At 44.6% G+C, this 27,685-nt stretch overlaps 1 protein-coding gene across 1 annotated transcript in view; it reads left to right on the forward strand.

The window, feature by feature from the left end:
• The first annotated feature begins 259 nt into the window (after positions 1-259).
• The window catches only part of LOC102264191 (chromosome unknown open reading frame, human C16orf62), a 143,125-nt gene continuing 115,699 nt past the window's right edge, over positions 260-27,685 (forward strand). The window contains exons 1-7 of the mRNA XM_005861499.2: positions 260-264; positions 2,756-2,900; positions 9,977-10,141; positions 12,777-12,899; positions 14,042-14,066; positions 16,270-16,346; positions 18,085-18,213. Coding sequence (XP_005861561.1) covers positions 260-264; positions 2,756-2,900; positions 9,977-10,141; positions 12,777-12,899; positions 14,042-14,066; positions 16,270-16,346; positions 18,085-18,213 — 669 coding nt within the window. The remainder of the gene's footprint in view (positions 265-2,755; positions 2,901-9,976; positions 10,142-12,776; positions 12,900-14,041; positions 14,067-16,269; positions 16,347-18,084; positions 18,214-27,685) is intronic.

The raw sequence follows: 27,685 nt of genomic DNA on the forward strand, positions 1-27,685 counted from the left end.
TTTTAATATTATCTATAGATATAGTATTTCCAAAGGTAGCTTCAATAATAGATCCATTACAAATCATTTCACAGGGGATTTCAATAATATCCATTCCTAAATGAAAACTGCTATCAAGTTTGCCATCTCCAAGTTTTACTAACCATCCACTATAAGCAGAATCCTCTGATCTCATATTTGTTGTAAGAGACAACTTTCTGAAACATCCCCAAACATTACAGTACTTTAAACTTGTTTGTACTATGGCCAATCGCATAGCATGCGGTACGATACTGAGACATTGTCGAAAATCCCCTCCAAGAAGGAGAACTTTCCTACCAAATACAACATTCACATTCATAATTTCTCTTAGTAATATGCCAATGGCATTTATAGCATGACTGGATGCCTTGGTGCATTCATCAATAATGAGAAGTTGGGCCTTTTTTATAGTTTTAGCAACTTCCCTGTTTATATTGAGTCTAGAAATTGAAGTTTCATTTAATGGAATCGGTAATTTATATTGGGAATGAAAGGTGCTTCCACCAAGAAGTAAATTTGCAACAATTCCTGTAGACGCTGTGGGTAAAACAGTACCACCACGACCTCTAATATAATGTATTAAAACTTTATAAAGATATGCCTCCTCGCTCCAAGGGCCGGTTCCTGCCTCAAGCCTCGCCCTCCCAGGAAACAGCTTGGGAGGGCACAGCTGTTGCTAAGAGGACTCAGGACTCAGTGTGTTCACACTCCGAGGGCCGGTTCCTGCCTCAAACCTCGCCCTTACTGGAAACAGTTCGGGGAGAGCGCAGCTGTTGCTAAGAGGACCCAGGACTCAGCGCGTCCACGCTCTGAGGGCGGGTTCCTGCCTGAAACCTCGCACTCACGGGAAACAGCTTGGGGAGGGTGCAGCCGTTTCCAAGATGACTCCTGCAGGACTGACTTCCTTCCGGTTGGTTGAGCTTCGGTCGTGACACGTTACACCCAGGGTTTTTATATAAATAGATTATGTGTTTTCTATATATTTTTAACACTGTAAGTTATTTTTTGCGGTCAGTGTTCATTTAGTGTGTGTATGTATATGTATATGCACACATACATAAAGACAATTAAATATTTTATATTATTTTTATTGTTTTAAAGTGTGATTCTGCTGCTGACACTGTTCTTGGTTTTCCTTTGACTAGAAATTTTTCTTTTGCCCTTATGTTTGAAGGATAGTTTCATTGGGTATCGAATTCTTGGTTGGCAATACTTTCTTTTAATACTTTAAAGGTATCAGTTTATTTGTCGTCTGGCTCCCATCTATGTGCTGATATAATAATACTAAGGGCTTAGTGCACGAATTCGTGCACCTTGAAAGGAACTGTGGGCCGCACGGCTGTGGTAGGCACAGGGGCGGGTCACGGCCTGGTCCCCTGTCTGTTGCAGCCCTGCTCCCACCACTGCCACTCTCACATGCTGATGGCGCTGGCCCTGCTTGCACCTGCTGACAGCGCAGAGCAATTGGGGCTGGCACCAGCAGCAGGTGCGAGCGAGGCCTGCACCGTGAGCGGCAGCTGCTGCCCTGATAGCCCCTCAGGAGCAGGGGGAGGTGGAGAAGCCCTTGGGTGATCAGGGTCAGCAGCTGCCACTTGTACCTGCTGGTGGCGCCGAGTGATTGGGACCAGCGCTGGTCACCGGCAGCGGATGCAAGTGGTGGCTCTGGCGCCGGCTGTGGGTGCGAGCACCGGGCAGAACCGCAGTGCGCGGGAGCAAAGAATTTTCAGTAACCACCAGAGGCTCGCCCTGATGACAGTGACTGGCGCCCTGCCTTGGTCTGGCACCCCCGCTTACCTGCTCCACCATCCGACCGTGGCCAAAGCCCGCCATGTTCTGCACACACCCCCTGGTGGTCAGCGCACATCATAGTGACCGGTTATTTGGTTGTTTGGTTCTAGTTGTTCCGCCGTTTGGTCTTTTTGCATATAGCCTTTTATTATATAGGATAGGATAGGATTGTCCTTCGAAAAGAATGTATTTTTGTTTCTTTGAAGAAATCCTTTCTCTTACTATGAAGACCCTAAGTATGGTTGTTTTTGTTTTGTTTTTGAGGCTCACTTGTGGACCAGGTATTTCTTGAATCTGTAGTTTAATGTCTTTCTTTAGTTTGAGAAAAATGTCAGCCTCGTCTCTTTTAAAAACTGCTTCTGCCCATTCTCTCTTTCTCTTTGGGTTCCAATTGTATTTGTGTTAGACCTTTTTCTCATGTCTCTATGTCTTCTACACTCTTATATGTGCTTCCTGCCTTTGTCTCTTCCTACTTCAGTGTAGATACTCTCTCCCCTTATATTGTTATCTCAACTTGTTAAGCCCTCACAAAACTGATGAAAACTCTGCTTTCATCTACTTTCTGCTTGGCTTCTCTTTTTTGCTCTACATAACTTAACTGGCAAATACTTTGTGGGGAAACCAGGATTTCTCTATTCTCTGGACTTCCTTCTTTTCAGAAGCTCTTCCTTCAAGCCCTGGCTCTCTCCATAGCCCCAAATCCTAGATGATCTCTCTGCCTGGTTTCACCCTCTCGTCCATATCAAGAATAAACAAGTGCCCTGCAGAAGCTGGCTTCCCCTCGGTGAACTTCCCTTGGTGTCTGGCCTGGCAAGTCTTACATGCCTTGGTAGCTCCTTTACCTTCAAACTGATTAAAAAATTTTTTCATTTAGCATTTCTGCTTGATCTTCTATAAACTACCTCATCATTGAGAAAGGCTCAACAACAAATTTTTGTAATGTTAGATATTTCCATCACCTAATTGGCTTCTGGGTTTTGCTGTTTACCAGGCACTCCAGGAATAGGAACTATAAGGCTGAATTTGCAACATGCCGGCTAGAGACTGTGCCATTGGAGTTTGGAGACTATCACCCACTGAAACCTATAACTGTAAGTTTTGTCAAATGCCTCCCTAAATGTTATCCCTGTTCCATAAAATTACAGGCAGTATTCCTGGGTCTTTTCTGTCTTCACAGCAGTAGCTTCTTTTGCATGTTTATATCAATCAGTTTGTTCCTTGCCCATTTTTTTTTTTGTGGTGACCTCACCCACCATCATTTTTTAAAAAAAATTAAGTCTTTATTGTTGAAATTATTAAATATGTCCCCTTCCCCCTGCCCCCTTCCCCCTTGACTCCTTCTAGCCCGCTCCCACTGCCTTCCCTAGGCCTTCACCATACTATTGTCTGTGTCCATGGGTTATGCATTTATACATACAAGTTCTTTGGTCTCATTTCACCTCCACCTTCCCTCTGAGATTCACCAGTCTTTCCATGCTTCTGTGTCTCTGGATCTATTTTGTTCATTAGTTTATTTTGTTCATTAGAGTCCACATATGAGTGAGATCATGTGATACTTGTCTTTCTCTGACTGACTTATTTCTGGAGTCTCTGTTTTGTTACATTATCTATATGCCTGTTCTTTTTTTTTTTAATATTTTATTGATTTTTTACAGAGAGAAAGGGAGAGAGATAGAGAGTTAGAAACATCGATGAGAGAGAAACATCGATCAGCTGCCTCCTGCACATCTCCTACTGGGGATGTGCCCACAACCCAGGTACATGCCCTTGGCCGGAATCGAACCTGGGATTTTTAAGTCCGCAGGCCGACGCTCTAGCCACTGAGCCAAACCGGTTTCAGCTATATGCCTATTCTTGTGCCAGTACCAGCTGTTTTGATTATGGTGGCTTTGTAGTATAACTTGATATCTGGTATTGTGATTCCTCCAACTTTCTTCTTCTTTCTCAACATTGTTGATGCTATTCAGGGTCTTTTTTAATTCCATATAAATTTTTGGAGTGTTTGTTCTGTGAACTATGCCATTGGTATTTTAATAGGGATTACATTGAATCTATAGATTGCCTTCGGTAGTATAGACTTTTTAATGACATTGATTCTACCAATCTATGAACATGGTATATTCTTACACTTTTTCATATCTTCCTCTACCTTTTTTTTCAATGTCCTGTAGTTTTCCAAGTGCAAGTCTTTTACCTTCTTGGTTAAGTTTATTCCTAAGTATCTTAATTTTTTGTTGCGATGGTAAGTGGGGTTGCCAGAAGGAGAAGAATCGAAGCAAGGAATAGAGAACCTGTTTGGAGAAATAATGGCAGAAAATTTTCCCTAACTTGGCAAAGGAAAAAGTCACTCAAGTCCAGGAAACACAGAGAGTCTCAGCCAAGATGAACCCAAAAGACCCTCAACTAGGCACACATTAATTAAAATGGCAAACATTAAAGACAAAGAAAGAATCTTAAGGGCTGCAAGAGAGAGACAGAAAGTTACCTACAAGGGAGCTCCCATTAGCCTGTCAGTTGAATTCTCAATAGGAACACTTCAGGCCTGAAGGGAATGTAATGAAGTATATAACAAAATGAAAACCAAGGGATTGACCCCAAGACAACTCCATTCAGCAAGGCTGTCATTCAAAATCAAAGGTGATACCTAGCCAGTTTGGCTCAGTGGGAAGAGCGTCAGCCTGTGGATTCAAGGGTTCCGGTTTGATTCCAGTCAAGGGTACATGCCTCAATTGTGGGCTCAATCCCTAGTGGGGGGAGGGGTGCAGGAGGCAGCCAGTCAATGATTATTCCTTATTGATGTTTCTATCTCTCTCCCCTTCTCCCTTCCTCTCTGAAATCAATAAAAATATATTTAAAAAAATCAAGGTGAAATAAAGAGTGTCACAAAAAAAAGAGGAGGCTAAAAGAGTATTTAGTACTACCAAGCCAGCAATGCAAGAAATGCTAAAGGGACTGCTGTAAAAAGAAGAAATAGAAAGGGAAGAACATAGGCATAAAGAATAAGAATGGCAACCCTAGTTGGTTTGGTTCAGTGGAAAGAGCATCGGCCTGCAGGCTGTAGGGTCCCGGGTTCAAGTCTGGTCAAGGGCACATGCCCGGGTTTTGGGCTCCATTCCCAGTTGTGGGCATGCAGGAGGTTGCTGATCATGATTCTCTCTCATCATTGATGTTTCTATCTTTCTCTCCCTCTCTGAAATCAATAAAAATATATTTAAAATAAAGAATAAAAATGGCAGTAAATAAGTACCTATCAATAATAACCTTAAATGTAAATGGCTTAAGTTCTCCTATCAAAAGATATAGGGTAGCTGAATGGATAAGAAAACATGACCCATATATATCCTGTCTACAAGAGACCCACCTTAGAAAAAAGGACTCACACAGACTGAAAGTGAAGGGATGGAAAAATATCATTCAAGCAAATGTGAAAAAAAAAAAGCTGGGGTAGTAGCAATACTCATATCTGACAAAATAGACTTCAAAGTGAAGGCCATAACAAGAGATAAGGAGCGCCACTTCATAATACTAAATTGATTGATACAATAAGAGGCTATAACTCTGGTAAAGATATATGTACCAATACAGGGGTATCCAAATATATAAAAAAAACTTCTGGAGGATATCAAGGGAGAGATTGACAGTGATACAATTATAGTAGGGGACTTTAACACCTCACTGACATCACTGGAAAGATCATCTAGACAAAAAAATCAACAAGGAAACAGTGATCCTAAACAACACACTAGATCAGTTGGAATTGACATTTTCAGAACATCTCACCCCAAAGATACAGAATATACAATCTTCTCAAGTGCACATGGGACATTTTCAAAGATAGACCACATGTTAGGACTCAAGCTAAGTTTCTACAAGTTCAAGAAGATTGAAATCCTATCAAGCATCTACTCAGATGATAAAGGCATAAAACTAGAAATCAACTACAATAAAACCAAACATATGGAGGTTAAATAGCATGTTATTAAACAATGAATGGGTTACCAAAGTGATCAAAGAAGAAATAAAAACATCCTGAAAACAAATGAAAATGAACACACAGCAATCCAAAATCTATGGGACACAATAAAAACAGTCCTCAAAAGGGAACTTCATAGCACTACAGACCTACCTAAAAGAAAAAACAAAAACAAAAACTTATAAGTTGTCTATCACTAAAACTTAAAGAATTAGAAAGAGAACAATAAGAAAAGCCAAGAGTAAGTTGAAGGAAAGAAATAATGAAGATCAGAGTGGAAATAAATGACATAGAGACCAAAGAAACAATACAAAAGATCAATAAAACCAAGAACTGGTTCTTTGAAAAGATAAACAAGATTGATAAACCTTTAGCCAGACTGATCAAAAAACAAAGAGAGGACCAAAATAAAATCAGAAATGAAAGAGGAAAAGTAACAATTGACAACACAGAAATACAAAGGATTGTAAGAAAATACTATGAATGACTATATTCCAACAAACTGGATAATCTGGATGAAATGGATGTCTGGAAAAATATAATCTTCCCAAACTCAGGAAGAATCAGAAAACCTGAATAGGACGATAACTACTGATGAAATTGAAGCAGTAATGAAAAAACTTCCAGGAAACAAGAGCCCTGGTCCAGTTGGTTAGTTAGAAGAACTAACACTGATCCTCCTCAAACTATTAAAAAAATTAAGAGGGACACTTCCAAGCTCTTTCTGTGAGGCCAGCATTACCCTAATTCAAAAACCAGATAAAGACACTATAAAGAAAGAGAATTACAGGCCAATATCCCTGATGAACATAGATGCTAAAATCCTCAACAAAATATCAAATTAGATCCCGCAATACATTAAAAGATCATACACCATGACCAAGTGGGATTTATTCCACTTGGGGATGTAAGGCTGGTACAATATTCTCAAATCAATAAATGTACATCACATAAACAGATTGCAATACAAAAATCACATGATCATATTGATTGATGCAGAAAATGCATTCGACAAAATTCGACACCCTTTTAAAAAAATATATATTTATTGATTGATTTCAGAGAGGAAGGGAGGAGAGAGATAAAAACATCAATGATGAGAGGAAATCATTGATTGGCTGCCTCCTGCACGCCGCCTACTGGGGATCAAGCCCGCAACCCAGGCATGTGCCCTTGGCCGGAATCAAACGTGGGAACCTTCAGTCCGCAGGTTGATGCTCTATCCACAGCCAAGCTGGCTAGGGCTCAACACCCTTTCTTGATAAAAACTCTCAGCACAGTGGACGTAGAGGGATCATACCTCAACATAATAAAAGCCATATGTGACAAACTACAGCCTACATCAGTGATGGCGAACCTATGACACGCGTGTCAGAGGTGACACGTGAACTCATTTTTTTGGTTGATTTTCCTTTGTTAAATGGCATTTAAATATATAAAATAAATATCAAAAACATAAATCTTTGTTTTACTATGGTTGTAAATATCAAAAAATTTCTATATGTGACACGGCACCAGAGTTAACTTAGGGTTTTTCAAAATGCTGACACGCTGAGCTCAAAAGGTTCGCCATCACTGGCCTACATCATACTCAGTGGGCAACAACTAAAAGCATTTCCCCTGAGAGCAGGAATAAGACATGGATGCGCACTTTCACCACTCTTATTCAGCATAGTACTAGAAGTCCTAGCTATAGTGATCAGACAAGAAGAAAAAGTAAAAGCCATCCAATTGGAAAAGAGGAAGTAAAACTCTCATTATTAGCAGATGACATGGTATTGTACATAGAACGCCCTAAAGACTCCACCGTAAAAACTGTAGATTTAATAAATGAATTTGGCAATGTAGCAGTATAGAACATTAACACCCAGAAATCTATGGCATTTTTATACACCAATAATGAACTCACAGAAAGAGAAACTTAAAAAAACAATCCCATTTACCATTGCAACAAAAAAATTAAGATGCTTAGGAATAAACTTAACCAAGGAGGTAAAAAATTTGTACTTGGAAAACTACAAGACATTGAAAAACGAGAGAGAGGGAGATATAAACAAGTGGAAGAATATACTGTGTTTATGGATTGATGGGGGCGGGGCCACAACCTCCCTATCCGCCCTGCTCTGTTCGTAACAGGGGAAGGCGCCCCAATCCCCTGATCGGCCCTGCTCTGTGCCTGATAGGAGGGAGCTCCCCAAACCCCTGATCAGCCCTGCTCTGTGTGTGACAGGGTGTGATGCCCCAACTGCCCCATGGGCCCGGCTCTGTGTGTGACGGGGTGGAGCCGCAACCTCCCCATCGGCCCTGCCCTGAGTGTGACAGGGGGGAGTGCCCCAACCCCCTGATCGGCCGTGCTCTGTGGGTGACATGGGGCGGCACCCCAAACTCCCGATGGGCCCTGCTCTGTGTGTGACGGGGCGGTGCCCCAACTCCCCTATCGGCCCTGCTCTGTGCGTGACGGGGCAGCGCCCCAAACCCCTGATCAGCACATGCTCTGTGCGTGACAGGGGGTGGCGTGGCAACCTCCCCATCGACCCTGCCTTGAGTGTGACAGGGGGCGGCGCCCCAACCCCCCAATCGGCCCTGCTCAGAGCCCGACCAGGGGCTGCACCTAGGGATTGGGCCTGCCCTCTGCCACCCGGGAGCGGGCCTAAGCCAGCATGTCGTTATCTCCCGAGGGGTCCCAGACTGTGAGAGGGCACAAGTGGGGCAGAGGGACCCCCCCCCCAGCCAGTGCACAAATTTTTGTGCCCCGGGCCTCTAGTCTGAGATATGCAAATCAAAATGACACTGAGGTATCACACCAGTCAGAATGACTGTCATTAACAAATAAACAACTGTTGGTGACGATGTGGAGAAAAGGGACCCTAGTACTAGTACACTGCTGGTAGGAATGCTGACTGGTATAGCCAGTGTCGAAACCAGTATGGAGTTTCCTCAAGAAATTAAAAATGAAACTGCCATTTGACCCAGTGATCCCACTTCTGGGAATATATCTCAAGAAATCAGAAACTCGATTCAGAAAGAATGTATGCACCCCTGTGTTTATAGCAGCACAATTTACAATAGCTAAGATATGGAAACAGCCCAAATGCCCATCACTAGATGAGTGAATAAAAAGCTGTGCACATTTACACCATTTACACTATGCAGCAGTAAAAAGGAGGGATCTCTTACCCTTTGAGACAGCATGGAGGGACCTGGAGAGTATTATGCTATGTTAAATCTGTCAGCCAGAGAAAGACAAGTACCACATGATCTCACTCATATGGAATCTAATGAACAAAATAGATCCAGAGACATAGCAGCATTGAATAGATTGGGGAACCTCAGAGGGCAGGTGGGGGAGGGTGGATTGGTGGGAAGAGGTCAACCAAAGAACTTGTATGCATCTATGTGTAACCCATGGATACAGAGAGTAGGGTAGTGAAGGGCTAGGGCAGGGACCGGGGTGGGTAGAAGAGGTCAATGGGGGAAAAAACAGGACATACATAATACTTTCAGTAAAGATTTAAAAAATAAAATGGAGTGTAGCCTAACTAGCCCTTCTGGATGTTGCTCTCTCTTTTTAGCAGAGTCTCTAATTGGATCCTTTTGGCTCAGAGGTTTCCCTGGGCCAATCATCTGCAGCTGGGGAGGGACGGGGGCCTGTGGAACACAAACATGGCTCTGTATTGAAAACCAGGCCTGGCATTGGGAGAAGTTCTCCAGAAAGGAAGGCGTTGGCAGTCACTACTTTGCAATGATGGGATAGCGGTGCTGAGCCATGGACAATGTCCCCAGAGTGCGATGACCCTGGGAGCTTGCATGCCCTGGTCATCATCCTGCCTTGACCTTTGCTGTAACATGCAAATTTTCATGCAGTAGGTTTAGACGGGCTTGAGATCCTGCATCTTCTATAAGCTTCCAGGTGATGTGGCTGTTGCTTGTTCAAGGACTGCACTCTGACTTGAAGGCCCTACAAGAATGTTACATCACCACCTTCTAACCACAAGGGTCCTGCCTCTTCCTTCCTGACCTTGAGGTCCCCCTTTCCTTCCGTGACTGGGATTCTGAATCATTTCAATGTATCACAAAATAAGAGATCCTGAGGCAAAGAAATTGTCAACTGTGGGAAGGAGGGAAATCCCTTTCAAGTGTTTCAGGGGAAGAGTTGGAGAAGATTCCATCTCACCACCATGATTGTTCCCACAGGTCACAGAGTCCAAGACTAAGAAGGTGAGCCGGAAGGGAAGCACCTCTTCCACATCCTCATCCTCCAGCTCCGTGGTGGACCCGCTAAGCAGTGTGCTGGATGGAACCGATCCCCTCTCTGTGTTTGCAGCCAATGCTGACCCCGCGGCCACGGCAGCTGTCAAGGTACCGTATCCTGTTGGCGGTAATCTTTCTGGTGGTTGGGCCTGTGAGTACAGGGATGAGGTTTTCATGGTTTTCTTTTTAAACCGCATGGGTGCTTTCTGGTTGTAACAATTCACAGAATTCAGATATGCACAGAGTACAGCTTGTATAGCAGGTGGCCCTGACAGTGAGAAGCTGGCGCAGATCCTGAAGATTTTCTTTTCTTTTTTAAAGCATTTTAAAATGCTTTCTTCATTTTCATTTTACTCTTTTTATAATCCTTTTTGGAAAATTTATCCTTGTGTAATTATGTAGTTAATTCAATTAGTTTTTCATATAAAAAGTCAAACACTACAAATGAAATCCTGTTAACCAATTCCCCTCATTCTGTTCATCTCCTCGGAGGTCATCAGTGTTATCTGTGTAAGGTATATTCTCCTGTAACTTCCTTTGTAGTTTCATAGATATTTATGACAGTAATGTCTGAGCACTTACATACATCATACTTATATATAAACTAGTGGCCTGGTGCAAGAAATTCATGCACATTAAAAGGGAATTAATTAGAGAAAATATTTTAATATTGCTATTTGTCCTTTATAATAGAAGTGTCAGAGATGAAAGAAAATTAGTAAAATGTATATGAAAATTTTTCTCCTGTCAGAGTCTGGGGTGCACCGTGGGATCCAGAGTCAAGTCCCTGCCCACCCGCGTGCGGCTGGCCCCACCCCCATTGGGGGAGAACCGGACCTGGCTGGCCCTACCCCCGTCAAGCCCCATCGGGTGGGGAGCATAGCCTCAGGTCCCCTGGCCTGGGGTGGGGGCATGGCCTGAGGTCCCCCGTCAAGCCCGCAGCCTCAGGTCCCTGCTGATCACTTGTTACGGCTCGTTATGGGAACCTCTGCTGTGGGCGCAGCCATTTGTGTTACGGGAACCCTGCCTCCGCTGTGGGCACAGCCATCTTGTGATGGCATGACAGAATGAGGGTCAATTTGCATATTGCCACTTTATTATATAGGGTAGCAACAATAACAGTATCACCTTCCTATATGGCAGGCCTTTCTAAGTGCATTCTAAGTTTAGTTCTCATATCACCTCAAGCGGGAGGTCTTATAATTCCTACTTACAGAGGCCCACACAGAGGAATAGAGATTCTACGTCACATCTGAGCTGGAATTCCAACTGGCCAGTCTGATTGCAGAGTCCACACTCTTAGCCTTCATTCTATGCTGGCATTCATACATTTATTTACTTTTTTTAAAACGTAGTTTGTACTACATTTATACATTATTTTTAACATGACATGATGTCTTGGAGAACTTTCCATGTTAGTACTTCTAGAACATCCTTCTTATTTTGAATGGTTGTATTATATTCTAAAGAATGTGTATAACACAGTTTATTTCTTCATTCCCCCTCTGACATACACAGACGGTTTCTGGTGTTTACTGGTACAGATGGTGGTGCCTTGGTCCTTGAACATGTATACGCTTTGTGCCTACATGCAGGCATGCAGGGGTTGTGCAGGATAGCTTCCTAGAAGTTCATTACTGACTTAAGGCAATGTGTAGTTACGGTTTGATGGCTATTGCCAAATTGTTCCCCAGAAGGGCTTCACCAGTGTGTACTTCTACCAGCAGTATTTCAGAGTGTCTGTCTCTTTGTACCCTTGCCGACCTGAATATTAGTCATGTTAACTCTTTGCCATTCTGATAGTTGAAAAATTATCTTGTTCAGTTTGCCTTTTCTTGATTCTTTTATTTTTTGGTAATCCTCACCTGAGGATATGTTTTCCATTGCTTTTCAGAGACAATGGAAGGGAGGGTGGGAGGAAGGGGGAGAGAGAGAGGAAAAAAAAAGAGAGACAAACATCCACCAGTTGCCTCCCGCACAAGCCATGCCCAAGCCCTGACCAGGTCAAGGACTGGAATGGAACCAAAGACTCTTTGGTGCTCAGGCCAAAGCTCTAACCACTGAGCACTCCGGCCAAGGCCTTTTTTTGATTTTTAATGAGTTTTAGCATCTTTTGATATGTTTATTGGTCATTTTTGGTGAATTGCCCTAAATTTTTTTTTTCTTTTTATCATAGCAAACCTTTTGGTAGATGTATTTTATTTTACAGTGAGGTTCTGGCTGCCTTTTAAATTTTTTTCCATTGATATTTAGAGAGAGTGGAGGGGGGGGAGAAAGAGAGAGAGAGAGAGAGAGAGAGAGAGAGGGAGAGTAACATCCATGAGCGAGGGACACATTGATTGGTGGCCTTCTGCACATGCCCTGACTGGGACTAGGGATTGAACCTGCCACTCAGGTATATGCCCTTGCCTTCGGTGCATGGGCTGACATTCTAACCACTGAGCTCCACTGAGCTCCTTCTTATACTTTTTAAAAAACAATAAGGTATAATTGACAAAATTATAAGTTATTGAAAGTATACGATGTGATGACTGATATGCATATACACTGTGAAAGGATCCCCCATCAGGTTATTTAACACATCCAGCACCTCACTATTTACCCTTCTTCGTGACAATATTTAAGTTCTCTTAACAAATTTCAGTTATACAACACCATGCTTAGTCAGTGTGTTTGCTTATACTTTTTAATTTTTAGAATAAAATTATGTTGGCATTGAAGAGGCTGTCTTGTCTTTCCTTAGGACAGCTCCAGGAAGAAAGGTGATAGAGACCAGAACTCCGTTGTAGGATTGGATTTTGAGCCTTGGACCAGCAAGCGAGGAGAAATCCTTGCCCGGTATACGACCACGGAGAAGCTCTCCATCGTGAGTGCCGTGACTGGCCCCAGGGTCTCCCTCAGATGGAGTAGTCATTTCTTTTTGTTGTGGGTCTCCACCCAACTTCAGTGTGTGGGTTTCTCCCCCCACCAAGCAATTCTACGCCACCAGCTGGGGATCCTACAGTTCTTCTCAATCTGACACTATCTACCCAAACATGGATCCGATCCCACAGGTTATGGGCTCAGTGTCACCTCTTGTTCAAGTTGTAAGAAGGAGGAAAGGGGAAAGTAGGATGTACCCTCTCGCATTTAGAGACTTCCCAGAGTCCCTCTCAACACATCCAGTTAATTTGTCTGGAAGGTAGCCACAGGCTGTGTGCAGATACAAGGGAAGCTGGGAAATGTGACATTGTGCCCACCAAAACTCCAGCTGTGAGCAGGAAGGAAAGCGAGACCTTGGTAGGCAACGAGGATGGCGCTGTCCTCTTCCTTCTCTGACACAGCACGTGTTCTTGTTGAGCAGAATGGCAGGGAGAACTGTTGGACTGTTAAAATTTTTTTTTTATTTTCTATGTGCATTCATTTAACTTAGAGCATTGATTCACGTTTGGGAGGAATATGCCCCCTGGGGACATGCTGCATTGTCTGGAGACTTTGTTGTCACAACCGTGAGGGTGCAACTGGCATCGAGTAGGTGGAGACCAGGGGTGCTGCTGAACATCCCACAGTGCATGGGGCGCCCACAACAAAATTTTTCAGCCCCTGATGTCATCAATGCCGAGGTTGTGGACCCTGATGTCAAGTAGGCTAAGTGCTGTCACGTGACTCCAATGCCCTCAAAATTTTGCTATTTGTTCCTCACTTCGAGAGAGAGACCGGAATTGAATAGAAATGACAATCGCCAGTAGTTTTTACTTAGGTATATTTTCATTCTCTTAGTAATTATTTCTAATTTTCATTTGAACAAATAAATGGATTTGTTGGAAAATGATGGGTCTTATTGTCTTAGTGTTACTTGAATACTAATTTAAGTAGCTTACAGGTGTGGTTTTTTTTGGTCATACAAACCAGTACGATTTAAAAATTATTAACAATTTTTTTTTTTTTTTTTTTTTTTTTTTTTTTTTTTTTTTTTTTTTTTTTTTTTTTTTTTTTTTTTTTTTTTTTTTTTTTTTTTTGCCTCTGCAGAATCTGTTTATGGGCTCTGAAAAAGGTGAGTTTTTGTTGTTATTATTCTGATGGGAATTCTCTCATTAACTTGAATATAATTTCACAAAAGAAAAAAAAAGTTTGTTATCCAATTCAACTGAAGCTATTATTTCCTAGATTACACATAGACTTAGTAGAATTGAAATACATATTTAGATGATGAATGGAAGAAAAGACCAAAGAGTTACATGTAGTAAGACATGGGCCCACTGCTTGCTTTCAGGGTTACAGAGCAGTAGTCTCTCCCGTGTAAAACGCAGAGTCTCTGGTTAGGGGAGCCCAAACTCAGACACACTGGCCACTGGTCCCTGACACAGCACGTCTCAGTTTCCTTTGCTGAGACATGTGGTCGGAAGCTCCAGCCCAGGGTTCTCAAACCAGCTGTGCAGCAGGGTCATCCGAGGCTTCATACAACACAGACGGCTGGCCCCACTGTGCTGAGGAACGGGTCCAGGATTTCTTTTTTGAAGCTCCCGGCGATTCTGAAGCGATTGACAGATGGTGTTCCTCTGGGGCGTGGGTGCTCTTGGCCTTGTGTCACGTGTAAATTGCCAGTGTGGCAGCTGCAGCTCTCCCCCATTCTCTGCAGGTTGAGACAGCACATTGGGAATCAGGATAGTAAAACACCTTTGCTATCGACATAACTTTGACCCCAAACCATAAAGAAGTAAATCATAGCATTGCATATCCAACAATTTGGAAAAACAAAAAAGATTGCTGATATCTCCTGTGGTGAGAATGTGAGCCACAGGGACTCTGACGTTATCCACTGTGTAAAGTACTTTTGTATTACCTATTAAAATGGGAGGCGGGCCAACTCCTTGACCCAGAATTTCTACTACTAGAATGTACCCTATATCAGAAATCAGAGCACGTCTTGCAGGCCAAATCTGGCCCAGTGTTTGGTTTTGTAAATGAAGTTTTATGGAAACACAGCTATGCCAATTGGTTTATAGATTGTGACTGCTTTTATGTTATAATGGCAGAGTTGAGTAGTGTACAGAGACTGTACGACTCACAAAACCTAAAATTGTATGTCTGGCTCTTCACAGAGCGCTTTTCTAACTCTGCCCACATCTGCATTTTTGAAGTGTGGTCCTCGGACCACAGGTGACTGGGAGCCCATCAGAAATGCACTTGTAGCCCTGCCAGATCTCCTGGAAATAGAATCTGAATGCTAACCCATCCTGAGTGGTTCCTGCCTGGAGGAAATGCATGCACACATGAACAGGAGACAGCACAGCAATAGTCCTGGCAGCATAGTTCAGAGTGGCCCCTACAGGAAACAAGCACCATGGACAGTAGAGTAGGGAAAATTGTGTTGTCCTCACAGAGTGGAGCAGTGAAAAGGAGTGAACTCAGTGGTGGTTACAAATGTTTAATAATATCTATTAAAATGTACATGTATGCACAGTTCTGTATATAGTATATTTCAGAATGAAGGAAATAGAAAAGGGTTTAAAAAAAAGCAAATTATTTAGAAACTTCTGACTTTAGTAGTTGTTAGTAATGAACTAATAGTACCATGCTCTCAGTGATCCCAGACAAATCGGAGCGAGCACCAGAGCTCAGAAGCCAGTGCCTCAGAAGAATAACCTCTAGCTCCTGAAGGGAGTCTGGTAGCAGAAGCGAAGGGCCCTCGATCTAGAACAGATGCCCCGTGAGAATGAGAAAGGCTCTGAAATAGGAGGCGCTGGAGAGCAATAGCCAGCTGGACAGGTCGCTGAGCCCCGCAGCTGGCCCGTGCCCTGAAGTCTTTCCTTAATCTGTCCACCTGTCCCTGCCGATGGAAAGGACTTCACTGACCGATGATGGACGGAGGCACAACTCGTCCTGTTTGCTCAAGAGGGCTTTGGAGCCCCAGCATTTCCATTTCCTGGCAGATAGCAAGGTGGTTGTTTAGTTAGTGTAAGGGCACAAGAGTCCACACGAGTGAAGCCTGAGAGGCCTTGTTCTTGGAGAACAGTTCATTGGTGGATGTTGGGCATCTTTATCTGGACCGCCTTTCTTTAGGAATAGGTGATGGAACATAGTAGGTCCTTTTTGATGCTGGTCTTCCACTCCCAGGGATAGCTTTTAGGCAGAAATGTTTCTGATGGACCGTGATTAGGGAAGGATGTTGCCGCTGAAGTGTAAAGTCAAAGATGCCTCCGGTGGGGGTGTTGGTGACAGGAAATCCCCCATGTGACAGAGTCCATGTCATTTAGGCAGAGCCGGGCCTGCTGCGTTCGCAGTGTCGGAGAAGGTTCGGACCAGGCTGGAAGAGCTGGATGACTTTGAGGAGGTGAGCAGGTCATTGCTGAGCACAGGGCCATGTGGTCTTCTCTTTCTTCTGCCCAGGGAGCTCTCTCTGGTGGTTGCTCTGATTAATTCTCGAGCTGTGTATTGTGCCTCCTCCTCAGGCACCACTTATCTGGGAAAGAGGCCCAGGAGCTGCTCAGGCTCAGGCTGGCCTTCTAAATCGTCTGTTCTCACTGCGATGCCTGAGCAAGCCCAGGTCGTCTAGAACAGGTCTCACTGTGCACCCACGGAGCCATCTCCGAGGAAATGCAGGACCAAGGTCCTGCCTTGCTGTGGAGACTGCGTGGCCCTCTGCCGGGCTTGCATGTGCTCAGAAAACATGACTCACCCAGTGCATTGCCAGACACCATCTCCTGGTGCTGCCATCGCAACAGAGAGCTTCCAGCCAAGCTGAATAGAGGGTCCCTTTTTACTGCCTCAGCCCAAAAGGGACACATGCCCCTCTGCTCACAGCCCATTTGCCCAAACTAGTCACATGGCTCCTCCTACTGCAAAAGGGCAAGGGAGGGCCCTATCTCAGAGTCAAATGACCAGTGGGATTAGTCCCAGTTTCCTGAACCTTCTGTGTGTATTTCTTTAACAGTGTTCACTGGTTTCCAGGGGACATTCATATAAAAAATAGGTGGTTCCTGATCTCCTCCTGTGGGCTAGAGTGACCCTGACCCCTGTGAGCTTAGAGCTTTTCAACTATAGACAAGGATGACTGAGCACACACTACCAGGGGCTGTGCTAGTTTCCACACCGTTCATGCATCCACATGGTGGCCTTGCTCTGCACAGATGCTTGCTGTGGTCTGTTCTGTCCTGGTGCCCTCTCTGCTCTAACACCCGCCCCCCCTGCCCCCCGGCCAGCTTCCCAGGCATGCACCTCTGCAGTTGCTCGGGGATGGACCTGTGTCATCATCTGCTGTCCCTGTCTTGAAATTCTTAATAATTTTAGAACATGGGGCCCCCGTTTTCCTGTGGCCTGCTCAGTACATGTACACCACTGAGAGCCCTCTCTGCTCTAACACCCGCCCCCCTGCCTGCTTAGTACTAAATTTTCTCAAGCATTGCTTCCTCCAGGAAACCGTCTGTGACCGCCCGTCTGGAGTGCATTCCTGTTACCACACATCTTCCATTCTGAGATGAACCTTTTCTTTGAATGCCCCTGAAATTAGACCGTGTCTCAATTCGTACATGTCGGTGACCTGCAGTCTTTTCCTTAGTGGCACAGGGAACAGTCGTACTTCTTATAGTGGGCACCGCAGGTTCAGTGAGCTGTCATTTCCTCCCAAGCATTTATTTCAGTTTGTATTAATGTCCATCTTGTCCTCTACCTTAAACTCCATTAGTGCAGAAATAATGTCTTTCTGCTTACATTTGCATCTTGAACATCTGGCACACCATGCCTGGCACACCGTGGGCGCTGAGAACTGTGTTATCTGGCTGCAGAGGAGGCTCTGGGAGGAGAGCAGCTCAGCCAGAGTCACGTGGTAGGAAGGGGCTGAGCTGGGAGTTAGCCTACCTCAGACTGGCCTCCAAGGCTAGTCTCTCAGTCACTGCACTCTGCCCGTCTTTGCAGAAAATGTAAAGAACCTGTTTATTCATAAGACAAAACTACCAATGCACGGGGGCTTATGAGAAAATTAGAGAGCGATGCTCAGTCAGTGCTGTTCACAGGGTTGGAAGTCGGACACTGTTTTCCTTTTGTGCTTACACTTTCCCGCTTGCTTCCCACAGGGATCCCAAAAGGAACTGTTGAATTTGACTCAGCAGGATTATGTGAATCGCATAGAGGAGCTTAACCAGTCGCTGAAGGATGCCTGGGCCTCGGACCAGAAAGTGAAGGCTCTAAAAATAGTCATCCAGGTCAGGTCTAGTGATTTTTTTTTTTCATTTTCTTCAGAATTTCCTATGTAAAATTTCTCTGTGGATAATTAGGGTTTTCCAAGGCCTGCCTTCAGGGTCTGCCTTTTTCTTCTTTTCCATTTTCACGTATTTACTCTGAATCTGTGTTTTTCGAGTTGGCTAATTTCAGAGCCACCTTTGCAGCTCCCCAGGTTGTGCATTGCACAGTTCGGAGTCACCGAGATCAGTACTAACTGAGGTGCGCCATTCACTAGCCCTGTACGGCCCCTGGCACATTGATGATTTGTACAAACTAAAGATTGACCAGCTGTATTTTTGGGTTTCCTTGACCAGATTTTCTTTGTGTCTTTGGGACTAATGATTGTATGTCTCTGATATGTACATTTTTGAGTCATAGTCTGCATAATTATGTGACAAAGAAAACATGTTTCTGCTGTTAGGAGAGTTACATTTGTTGATGAATTTGTTGATCTGTGACAACTCTTGGATCACAAGAGCAAGTTCTATCCTGGACCCTTAAGATCATCCTGTCTTGGCAGACCATGCTCAGAAATACATTGTAAAAGAATGTATTGCATTAAGATTTTCAGAGCAAAGTTAAAGAATTTCTGAACAGCCATTTTAGTTCAGAAGGACAGATCCTATTTTTGTTAAATGTCACAGCAATGTGCCATTTGTTTTCTCACCTGTTGCCCTGGAGAGAGGGTTAGGAAGCTTTGCACTGGTGCTTGAAGTCTATGAAGGTGGCACTTTCTATGGCAGGTGCTATTTTTTTGGGGGGCGGGGGAGTTTCACGACCAAGGCCAACTCTCAGTACTGGTAGAGCCGACTTCCCTTCAGTCACTGTTGTTAGTTTTCAGAGTAAATACCTGTGAAGAAGGATCCTTTCATCTGAACGCATGTGACGGGGTTGTTTACTGAGGGGCTCAAGTGAGAAATAGCTAAACTAGCAAGTCCTTCTTCAAAATATCTTCATTGGCAGTATCTCTGCATATTGTGGTATAGAACTGTGACTTCTTCACATGTGGAGATTTGATTGATGTCTTTGCAAAGAAAATAACTGAACATGTTTAATTACCTCCACATCTGATTAATCGTAACTGTTTTACTTTCAGTACTTTAAAGCAGCGGTTCTCAACCTGTGGGTTGCGACCCCTTTGGCGGTCGAACGACTCTTTCACAGGGGTCGCCTAAGACCATCCTGCATATCAGACATTTACATTACGATTCATAACAGTAGCAACATTACAGTTATGAAGTAGCAACGAAAATAATTTTATGGTTGGGTCACAACATGAGGAACTGTATTTAAAGGGCCAGAAGGTTGAGAACCACTGCTTTAAAGACTGCCTTCTTTATTTAATACAGACACTGAAGCTGCAGAGTGTGGAGAAATGAGACTAGTTCACCTTATTTGCTCTGCAATAGGGTTTTTGTTTTTTGTAGCTTTATTTAGATACTAGAGGCCCAGTGCATGAAAATTCATGCACTGCAGAGGGGTCCCTCAGCCTGGCCTGCCCCCTCTCACAGTCTGGGAGCCCTCAGGGGTGGGAGGCGACCCGGCGATCAGGGGAAGGTGACACCCCATCACAATTGACACTCAGACATGCCTCCCACAATTGCTGCTGCTGCTGCTGTTGCTCTGTGGCATCTCTCTGTACTGTGGCTCATACTCACCATGCTGGGGTTGCGCCCTGGGTTCATGATGTTCAAGGCCTGGCCGTGGGGGTTCAGGCCTCCCGTTGCTTGCTGCTGCGGAGGGACAGCAGGTTGTGGCCCGCTGGCTTGCATGGCGTTCAGATTCAGCAGGCTGGGCTAGAGCTGAAGGCTGGGCTGGCTGGCCACTTAGTTGGCCATGTGCTATTTGGTGAGAGCTGCCATCAGCTGAGGGTTTGACTTGAGGATGTTGAGCATGTGCTGCTGCTGCGGGAGCCGGGAGACTTCAGGGTCCGCAGCAGGTCCTGCAGGGTACCTGGAGAGATGCTCTGAGGTGGCTGCACCTTGGGTCTGCATAGACATCACGGGTCTGGGCATGCCTCACATTGGCTGTTGCTGGGGGATGGGTGTTGGCTGCCACTGCCGGGGCTCGGGGGGGCAGAATAACAGGCCCACTGACCTGGTTGGGTCACATTCAGGCGCATGGGGGCCATCTGGTTCTCAGGGGTCACTGAGCCTCAGGGGCATACTGTTGTTGGTGCTCACCCAGTACAGATGCTGCTGCTGCTGCTGCTGCTGTGCCTCACGTGCAATCTGCCGGGCGCCTCCACTGCTGCAGGTGGGCCAGGCGGGGTGCGGTGGGTCTGACACCTGGTTAGTGGGCTTCCCAGTGCAAACTGTGGTGGGGGGCTGTGTTCTAGCCACACTGGAGAAGCTGGCTAGTGACATGCTCACAGGCGAGGTCTGGGGCATAGTTGGGGCTGTGGTGTCCAGGGTGTGCTGGGATGCAGTGTGGGGGGCCAGGGTGGTGCTGAAGGAGGGGAAGGCAGACTTGGCTGAGGCACAGTGTGGGGTGTTGATGGTGGCATCCACTGGCGCATGAGCTACGCGTGCTGCCGGCGGTGCTGTATCTTCTGGCGGAGCTTCTGCTTCATGTTGAGGTAATAGGGAATGGGGCATGTGTTTTCTTGGCAGTGTTTGGCATGGTAGCAGCAAAAGGCCATGAACTGCTTGCACACTCCGCAACCTCCATTGGTCTTGTGCTGGCAGCCCTTGGTGTGCTGCACAACCCATCTCATCTTCTGGCAGGACGGCTGCGGGCAGTTGGCATTGCGATACTGGCGGGCATGCCTCAGGGACTGGATGCAGCACTGGATGGCCTGGTGCTGCCACTCCCGGAGGCTCCTGAACTGCGGCTCACCAGCCACCCCTGCGGGAGCAGAGGCAGCCCTGCCTCCTCCACTCCAGCTTCCGTGGCAGCCCGCCTCCTCCGCTCTGGCTCCCCTGCTTCCTCCGCTCTGGCTCCCCCGCCTTCTCCGATCCTGCTTCCCCACCTCCTATGCTCCTGTTTCCCCGCCTCCTCCACTCCGGCTCCACATTGGCGGTTACCGCCTCCTTTCCAATGGCTCCCTTGGCAGCGTCAGCACTGTTTCCTGAGCAGCCAGCAGAAGAGCTTTCAGGACCCTCTCCTGCCCGGACTCGCTAAGAAACAGGCTGTTTTGGAGCCAATTTTTATTGTACTTGCCGCGGTGACGAAGCAAGCATTCCACCAGGCCACTCACGCTGCCCGCTCTCAGCGGCCACCCACCGGGACTGGAGAACTCCGGTGGGGCTGAGAGGACTGGGTGCTGCTATCTTTGTGATGTAGTTACAGTTAATTTGCTTATTACCCTTTTATTAGATAGGACTAGAAGCCCGATGCACGAAATTCAAGCAAGAGTAGGACTTCCTTCCCCCAGCTGCTGGCACTGGCTTCCCTCTGGCACCTGGGACCTAGGCTTCCCTCGCAGCCCCGGCTTCTTCTGGAAGGAAATCTGATCTAATTAGTATATTATGCTTTTATTATTTACACTAATAAAAGACAAACATGCAAATTGGCCATACCTTAGCTATGCCTTAAGCCACGCCCACCAGCCAATCAGAGTGACTATATACAAATTAACCCAACCAAGATGGCAGCCGGCAGCCACGGAGCTGGAGCAAGCAGGAGGCTTGGTTGCCCCAATGATGGAGGAAGCCAAGCTTCCCTGCCTGCCGCGGTCGGCTCTGAGCTGCACTCAAAGCAACAAAGTTTCAATTATAGAAGATAAATAAACCTCAGATACCTGCTTTCAGCCGGCCGTGGCCATGGAGCTGGAGCGAGCAGGAAGCTTGGCTTCCTCCTGGCCTGGCCGGCTCTGAGCTCCTCTCAAGGATACAAAGTTTCAATTATAGAAGGTAAATAAGTCCCAGAATAAAAAAATAAAAAAATAAGGAGAGGCTGGGAGCTTCCGTCGCTGGGGGGGCTTGGCCAGCCTGGAAATGGCCCTCAGCCCCTCACCCAGACTGGCCAGGCACCCCAGTGGGGACCCCCCCCCTGAAGGGGGTGTGACCAGCCTGCAAACACCCATCAGCCCCTCACCCAGGCTGGCCAGGCACCCCAGTGGGACCCCCACCCTGATCTGGGACACCCTTCAGGGGCAAACCAGCTGGCCCCCACCCGTGCACCAGGCCTTTATCCTATATAATAAAAGGGTAATATGCAAATGGACCCTAACAGCAGAACAACTGGGAATGACCGGTCACTATGACACACACTGACCACCAGGGGCCAGACGCTCAATTTAGGAGCTGCCCCCTGGTGATCAGTGCACTCCCACAGGGGGAGCTCTGCTCAGCCACAAGCCAGGCTGATGGCTGCCATCACAGCGGTGGTGGTGGGAGCCTCTCCCGCCTCCTCAGCAGAGCTAAAGATGTCCGACTGCAGCTTAGGCCTGCTCCCCGCTGGCAAGTGGACATCCCCGAGGGCTCTCAGGCTGCCAGAGTGATGTCTGACTGCCAGCTTGGGCCCAATCCTCCGGGGAGCGGGCCTAAGCCAGCAGGTGGTCATCCCCCGAGGGGTCCCAGACTGCAAGAGGGCACAGGCCGGGCTGAGGGACCCCCCTGAGTGCACAAATTTTTGTGCACCGGGCCTCTAGTTATAGATATTTTACATATCCTAAAATCCACCATTTTAAGTGTGCAATTAAGTGATTTTTTTTTTGTGAGTTTATAGCTGTGCAACTATTACCCAATGTTAGAACATTTCGTTATCCTCCCTTTCAGATTCCGTCAAGCATGTTTGCAATTAAATCCCACTGCCACTTCCAGCCCCAGGAAACCACTGATCTGCTTTTGACTCTGTAAACTTGCATTTCCTGAACATTTCATGCAGATGGGATCATTCACTGTGTAATCATTTGCATCTGCCTCTTTCCTTAGCATAAGGTTTTTGAGGTTCTTCTATGTTTCTCTGCCAGTACTTTGTATCTTTTTACTGCTGTCTGGTATTCTATTGTATGAATGACTCTATTTTACTTATTCATTAATAAGTTAATGGACAGCCCTAGCCGATTTGGCTCAGTGTATAGAGTGTCAGCCTGCGGACTCAAGGGTCCTGGGTTCTATTTCAGTCAAGGACACATTCCCAGGTTGTGGGCTCGGTACCCAGTAGGGGGTGTGCAGGAGGCACCCAATCAATGATTCCCTCTCATCATTGATGTTTCTATCTCTTCCTCTCCCTTCCTCTCTGAAATCAATAAAAATATATTTGGGGAAAAAAATAAGTTAATGGATATTTAGATCGTTTCCACTCTTGCTCTTATGAGTAATGCTACTCTGAACATTGGCATACAAGTTTTTGTGTGGGCATGTTTTCATTTCTCTTGGATAGATTCCTAGGAGTGGAATTGCTGAGTTATATACTAAGATTATGTTTAAATTTTTGAGAAATGGCTGACCTGCTTTGCAAAATGGCTGCACTGTCTGCATTCCCACTAGCAGTACATGAGTGTTCCAGTTCTTGTGCATCTTTTCCAATAGTTGTCTGTCTTTATTTTAGCTATCCTAGTAGGTGGCATCTCATTGTGGTTTTAATTTGCATTTCCATACTAACTAATGGTGTTGAATATCTTTTCATGGGCTTATGGCTTTCTTTTTTTAAATCCTCACCCAAGGATATTTTTTTCCATTGATTTTTAGAGAGAGAGGGGAAGGGAGAGAGAAGGAGAGAGAGAGAGAGAGAGAGAGACAGAGAGAGATATGAGAGAGACACATTGACTGATTGTCTCCCGCACATGCCCTGACCAGGAATGGGGATTGAACCTGCAACCGAGGTACGTTCCCTTGATAGGGAATTGAACCTGGGACCCTTCTGTCCACAGGCCGACGCTCTAACCACTGAGATAAACTGGCCAGAACTGCTTATTGGCCGTGCTATATTGCTGAATTCATTTATTCTAGTAGTTTTTTGGTGGAGTCTTTAGGGTTTTCTATGTATAATATCATGTCATCTATGAATAATAAGAGTTTTACTTCCTCCTTTTCAATTTGGATGCCTTTTATGTTTTCTTCTTGCCTGATCTCTGTGGCTAGGGTTTCCAGTACTATGTTAAATAAGAGTGGTAAAAATGGGCATCCCTGTCTTTTTCATATTCTTAGGGGATATGATTTTAGTTTTTGCCCCTTGAGTATGATGTTAACTCTAGGTTTGTCATATATGGCCTTTAATATGTTGAGATATGATATCTCTATTTCCACTTTGCTGAGAGTTTTTATCAAAAAAGGGTGATAGATTTTGTCAAATGCTTTTTCTCCATCAATTGATATGATCATGTGATTTTTGTCCTTCAGTTTGTTTTTGTGATGTGTCACATTGATTGATTTGTGAATATTGTACCAACCTTGCATCCCTGGAATAAATCCCACATGGTCATGGTGTTTGGTCATAGTGTATGGTCTTTTTAAGATATTGCTGGATCCAATTTGCTAATATTTTGTTGAGGGTTTTAGCATCTATGTTCATCAGGGATATTCGCTTGTCAGTTTCTTTCTTTGTAGTATCTTTATCTGGTTTAGAATTAGGGTAATGCTGGTCTCATAGAAAGAGCTTGGAAGTGTTCCTTCCTCTTTAATTTTTTGGAATAGTTTGAGGAGGATAGGTATTAGTTCTTCTGAACCAGGGCTTTTGTTTGCTGAGAGTTTTTTGATTACTGCTTCAATTTCTTCATTTGTTATTGGCCTCTTCAGGTTTTCTGATTCTTCCTGATTCAGCTTTGGAAGATTGTATTTTCTAGGAACTTGTCTACTTCACTCAGGATGTCTATCTAGCTTGTTGGCATATAGTTGTTCATAGTATTTTCTTGTAATTTTGTATTTCTGTGGTATCAGTTGTTACTTTACCATTTTTGTTTCTGATTTTATTTATTTGGGTCCTCTCTTTGTTTCTTGATGAGTCTTGCTAAAGGCTTATCAATAATGTTGTAGGATAAAATGGTTTATTGTTCATTTTTCTTGTTTTTTGATGTAGGTGTGTAATGCTATTTACTTCCCTCTCAGGACTGCTTTCACTATCTCCCATAGATTTTGGGTTCTTGTGTGTTCATTTTCATTTATTTCCAGCAACTTTTTTTTTTTAATTTCTTTCTCAATCTCATTGTTAACTCATTCATTGTTTAATAGCCTCCATGTCTTTGAAGGGTTCTGAGTATTTTTACTGTAGATGATTGCTAATTTCATTCCATTGTTATTTGAGAAGATGCTTGGTATGATTTTAATCTTCTTGAATTGTAGAGACTTGTTTTGTGTCCTAACATGTGGTCTATTTTTTGAGAATGACCCATGTGCACTTAAGAAGAATGTATATTCTGCAGCTTTGGGTGAAATGTTATATAAATATATATTAAACCCATCTGATCCATTGTGTCGGTTTTTAGAGACAGTGTTTCCTTGTTAATTTGTCACCTGGAAGATATATCCAGTGAAGTCAGCAGAGTTTTAATGTCCCCAACTGTAACTGTATTGCTGTCAATCTCTCCCTTAAAATCCTCCAGAATTTTTAAAAATATATTTAGGTTCTCCTATATTGGGTGCATATGTTTACTAGGATTATATCCTCTTGTTGGATCGATCCCTTTAATATTATGTAGTGACCTTTGTTGTTTCTTGTAATAGCCTTCATTTTGAAGTCTATTTTGTCAGATATGAGTATTGCTGCCCCAGCTTTTCATTTTGTTTCCATTTGCGTGGAGCATTTTTTTACATCCCTTCACTCTCATCCTGTGTGAGTCTTTTGTTCTGAGGTGCTTCTTTTACAGACAGCATATATTTGGGTCATGTTTTCATACTCGTTTAGCTACCCTATGGCTTTTTTGGGAGCATTTAATCCAGTGGTTCTCAACCTTCTGGCCCTTTAAATACAGTTCCTTATGTTGTGACCCCAACCATAAAATTATTTTCGTTGCTACTTCATAACTGTAATGTTGCTACTGTTATGAATCGTAATGTAAATATCTGATATGCAGGATGGTCTTAGGCGACCCCTGTGAAAGGGTGGTTCGACTGCCAAAGGGGTCGCGACCCACAGGTTGAGAACCACTGATTTAATTCATTTACATTTGAGGTAATTATTGATAGGTATTTATTGCCATTTTAATTCTTTAAACCTATATTTCTCTCTATCTACACTAATAAAAGAGAAACATGCAAATTAACCATCCCTTCATGATGCCCACAAGCCACGCCCACCAGCCAATCAGGAGTGATATGCAAATTAACCCAACAAAGATTGTGGAGGCCGGAGCCAAGATACTTGTGTTGCAGCCACGGCTACCATGCAAGCATCCCGGCTCTGCTGCTCCAGGCCTGTTGGAGACGCAGAAGTCAGGGGAGACAGAGAAGTCTGGCTCCAGCGCCTGAGGCTGGCTTCGGCCTACGAGATGAAGAAGCTGCCTGCCCTGTGATCCCAGGCCACCGCCAGCCAGAGAAGCCGCCTGCCCGTGATCCCAGGCTGCAGCCAGCCAGAGAAGCTGCCAGCCCTGTGGTCCAGGGCGCCAGCGCCTGTGGCCCGGGAAATAGGTTCCCTCTTCTCCCACTGCAGTCATTACTTCAATATTCCCCTTCTGAATTTCTCTCCTCTGCCCGTCATTACTCCAATATTCCCCTTCTGAATTTCTCTCTGCTGCCCCAACCCAATTCCACTTTTCATCTGAAGGATACAGAACAGAGAGAGCAATGCTAAAAGCTTATATTTTTAAGCAGGTAAGGTTGGCACTTAAACGGTATAAATGGAAAACTAGAATCCTTAAGGTAACGAAGTCTAGAAAGGGAGGGGACAGGGACAGGGCAAGATATATTGTATTCAGCAATCCATGTGGGGACTGAAAACTTTGCAATGATGACAATCAGTGAAGATATGAATCAACTAAAATAGTTGACAGGGACAATTCTTCCATCTTTGAAAATATCTATATCAAGTCTGTTTAAATGGATTTTCATCTGCATAATATAACACATTCTGACAAGACCACCCCCACCAATGTGGTCAGTGTTGTGCCGATAAATGTTTAACAACTGGCTCTCAATCAAAGAAAACAAAACTCTGATTTATACTATCGGCCAATTTCTGTGGCATAAATTCTCCATCCATGGCTGATTTCCTGATTTCAGGTGATGCCACTAAATGCAGAGCTGAGGAGAAACATGTAGTAATACACTATTATATTCTACCAGAAAGACCGAAAGACCCTAAATAATGTCAAGAGTCAGAAAAGTAAAGTGTAGTAAATAATTGAGGAGTGATGAATTTAGAGCAGGGGTCCTCAAACTACGGCCCGCGGGCCACATGCAAATACAAATATTGTATTTGTTCCCATTTTGTTTTTTTACTTCAAAATAAGATATGTGCAGTGTGCATAGGAATTTGTTCATAGTTTTTTTTTAAACTATAGTCCGGCCCTCCAACGGTCTGAGGGACAGTGAACTGGCCCCCTGTTTAAAAAGTTTGAGGACCCCTGCTTTA

The sequence above is a fragment of the Myotis brandtii genome, unplaced genomic scaffold (genome assembly GCF_000412655.1).
Source record: "Myotis brandtii unplaced genomic scaffold, ASM41265v1 scaffold152, whole genome shotgun sequence".
Taxonomy (NCBI): Eukaryota; Metazoa; Chordata; class Mammalia; order Chiroptera; family Vespertilionidae; genus Myotis; species Myotis brandtii.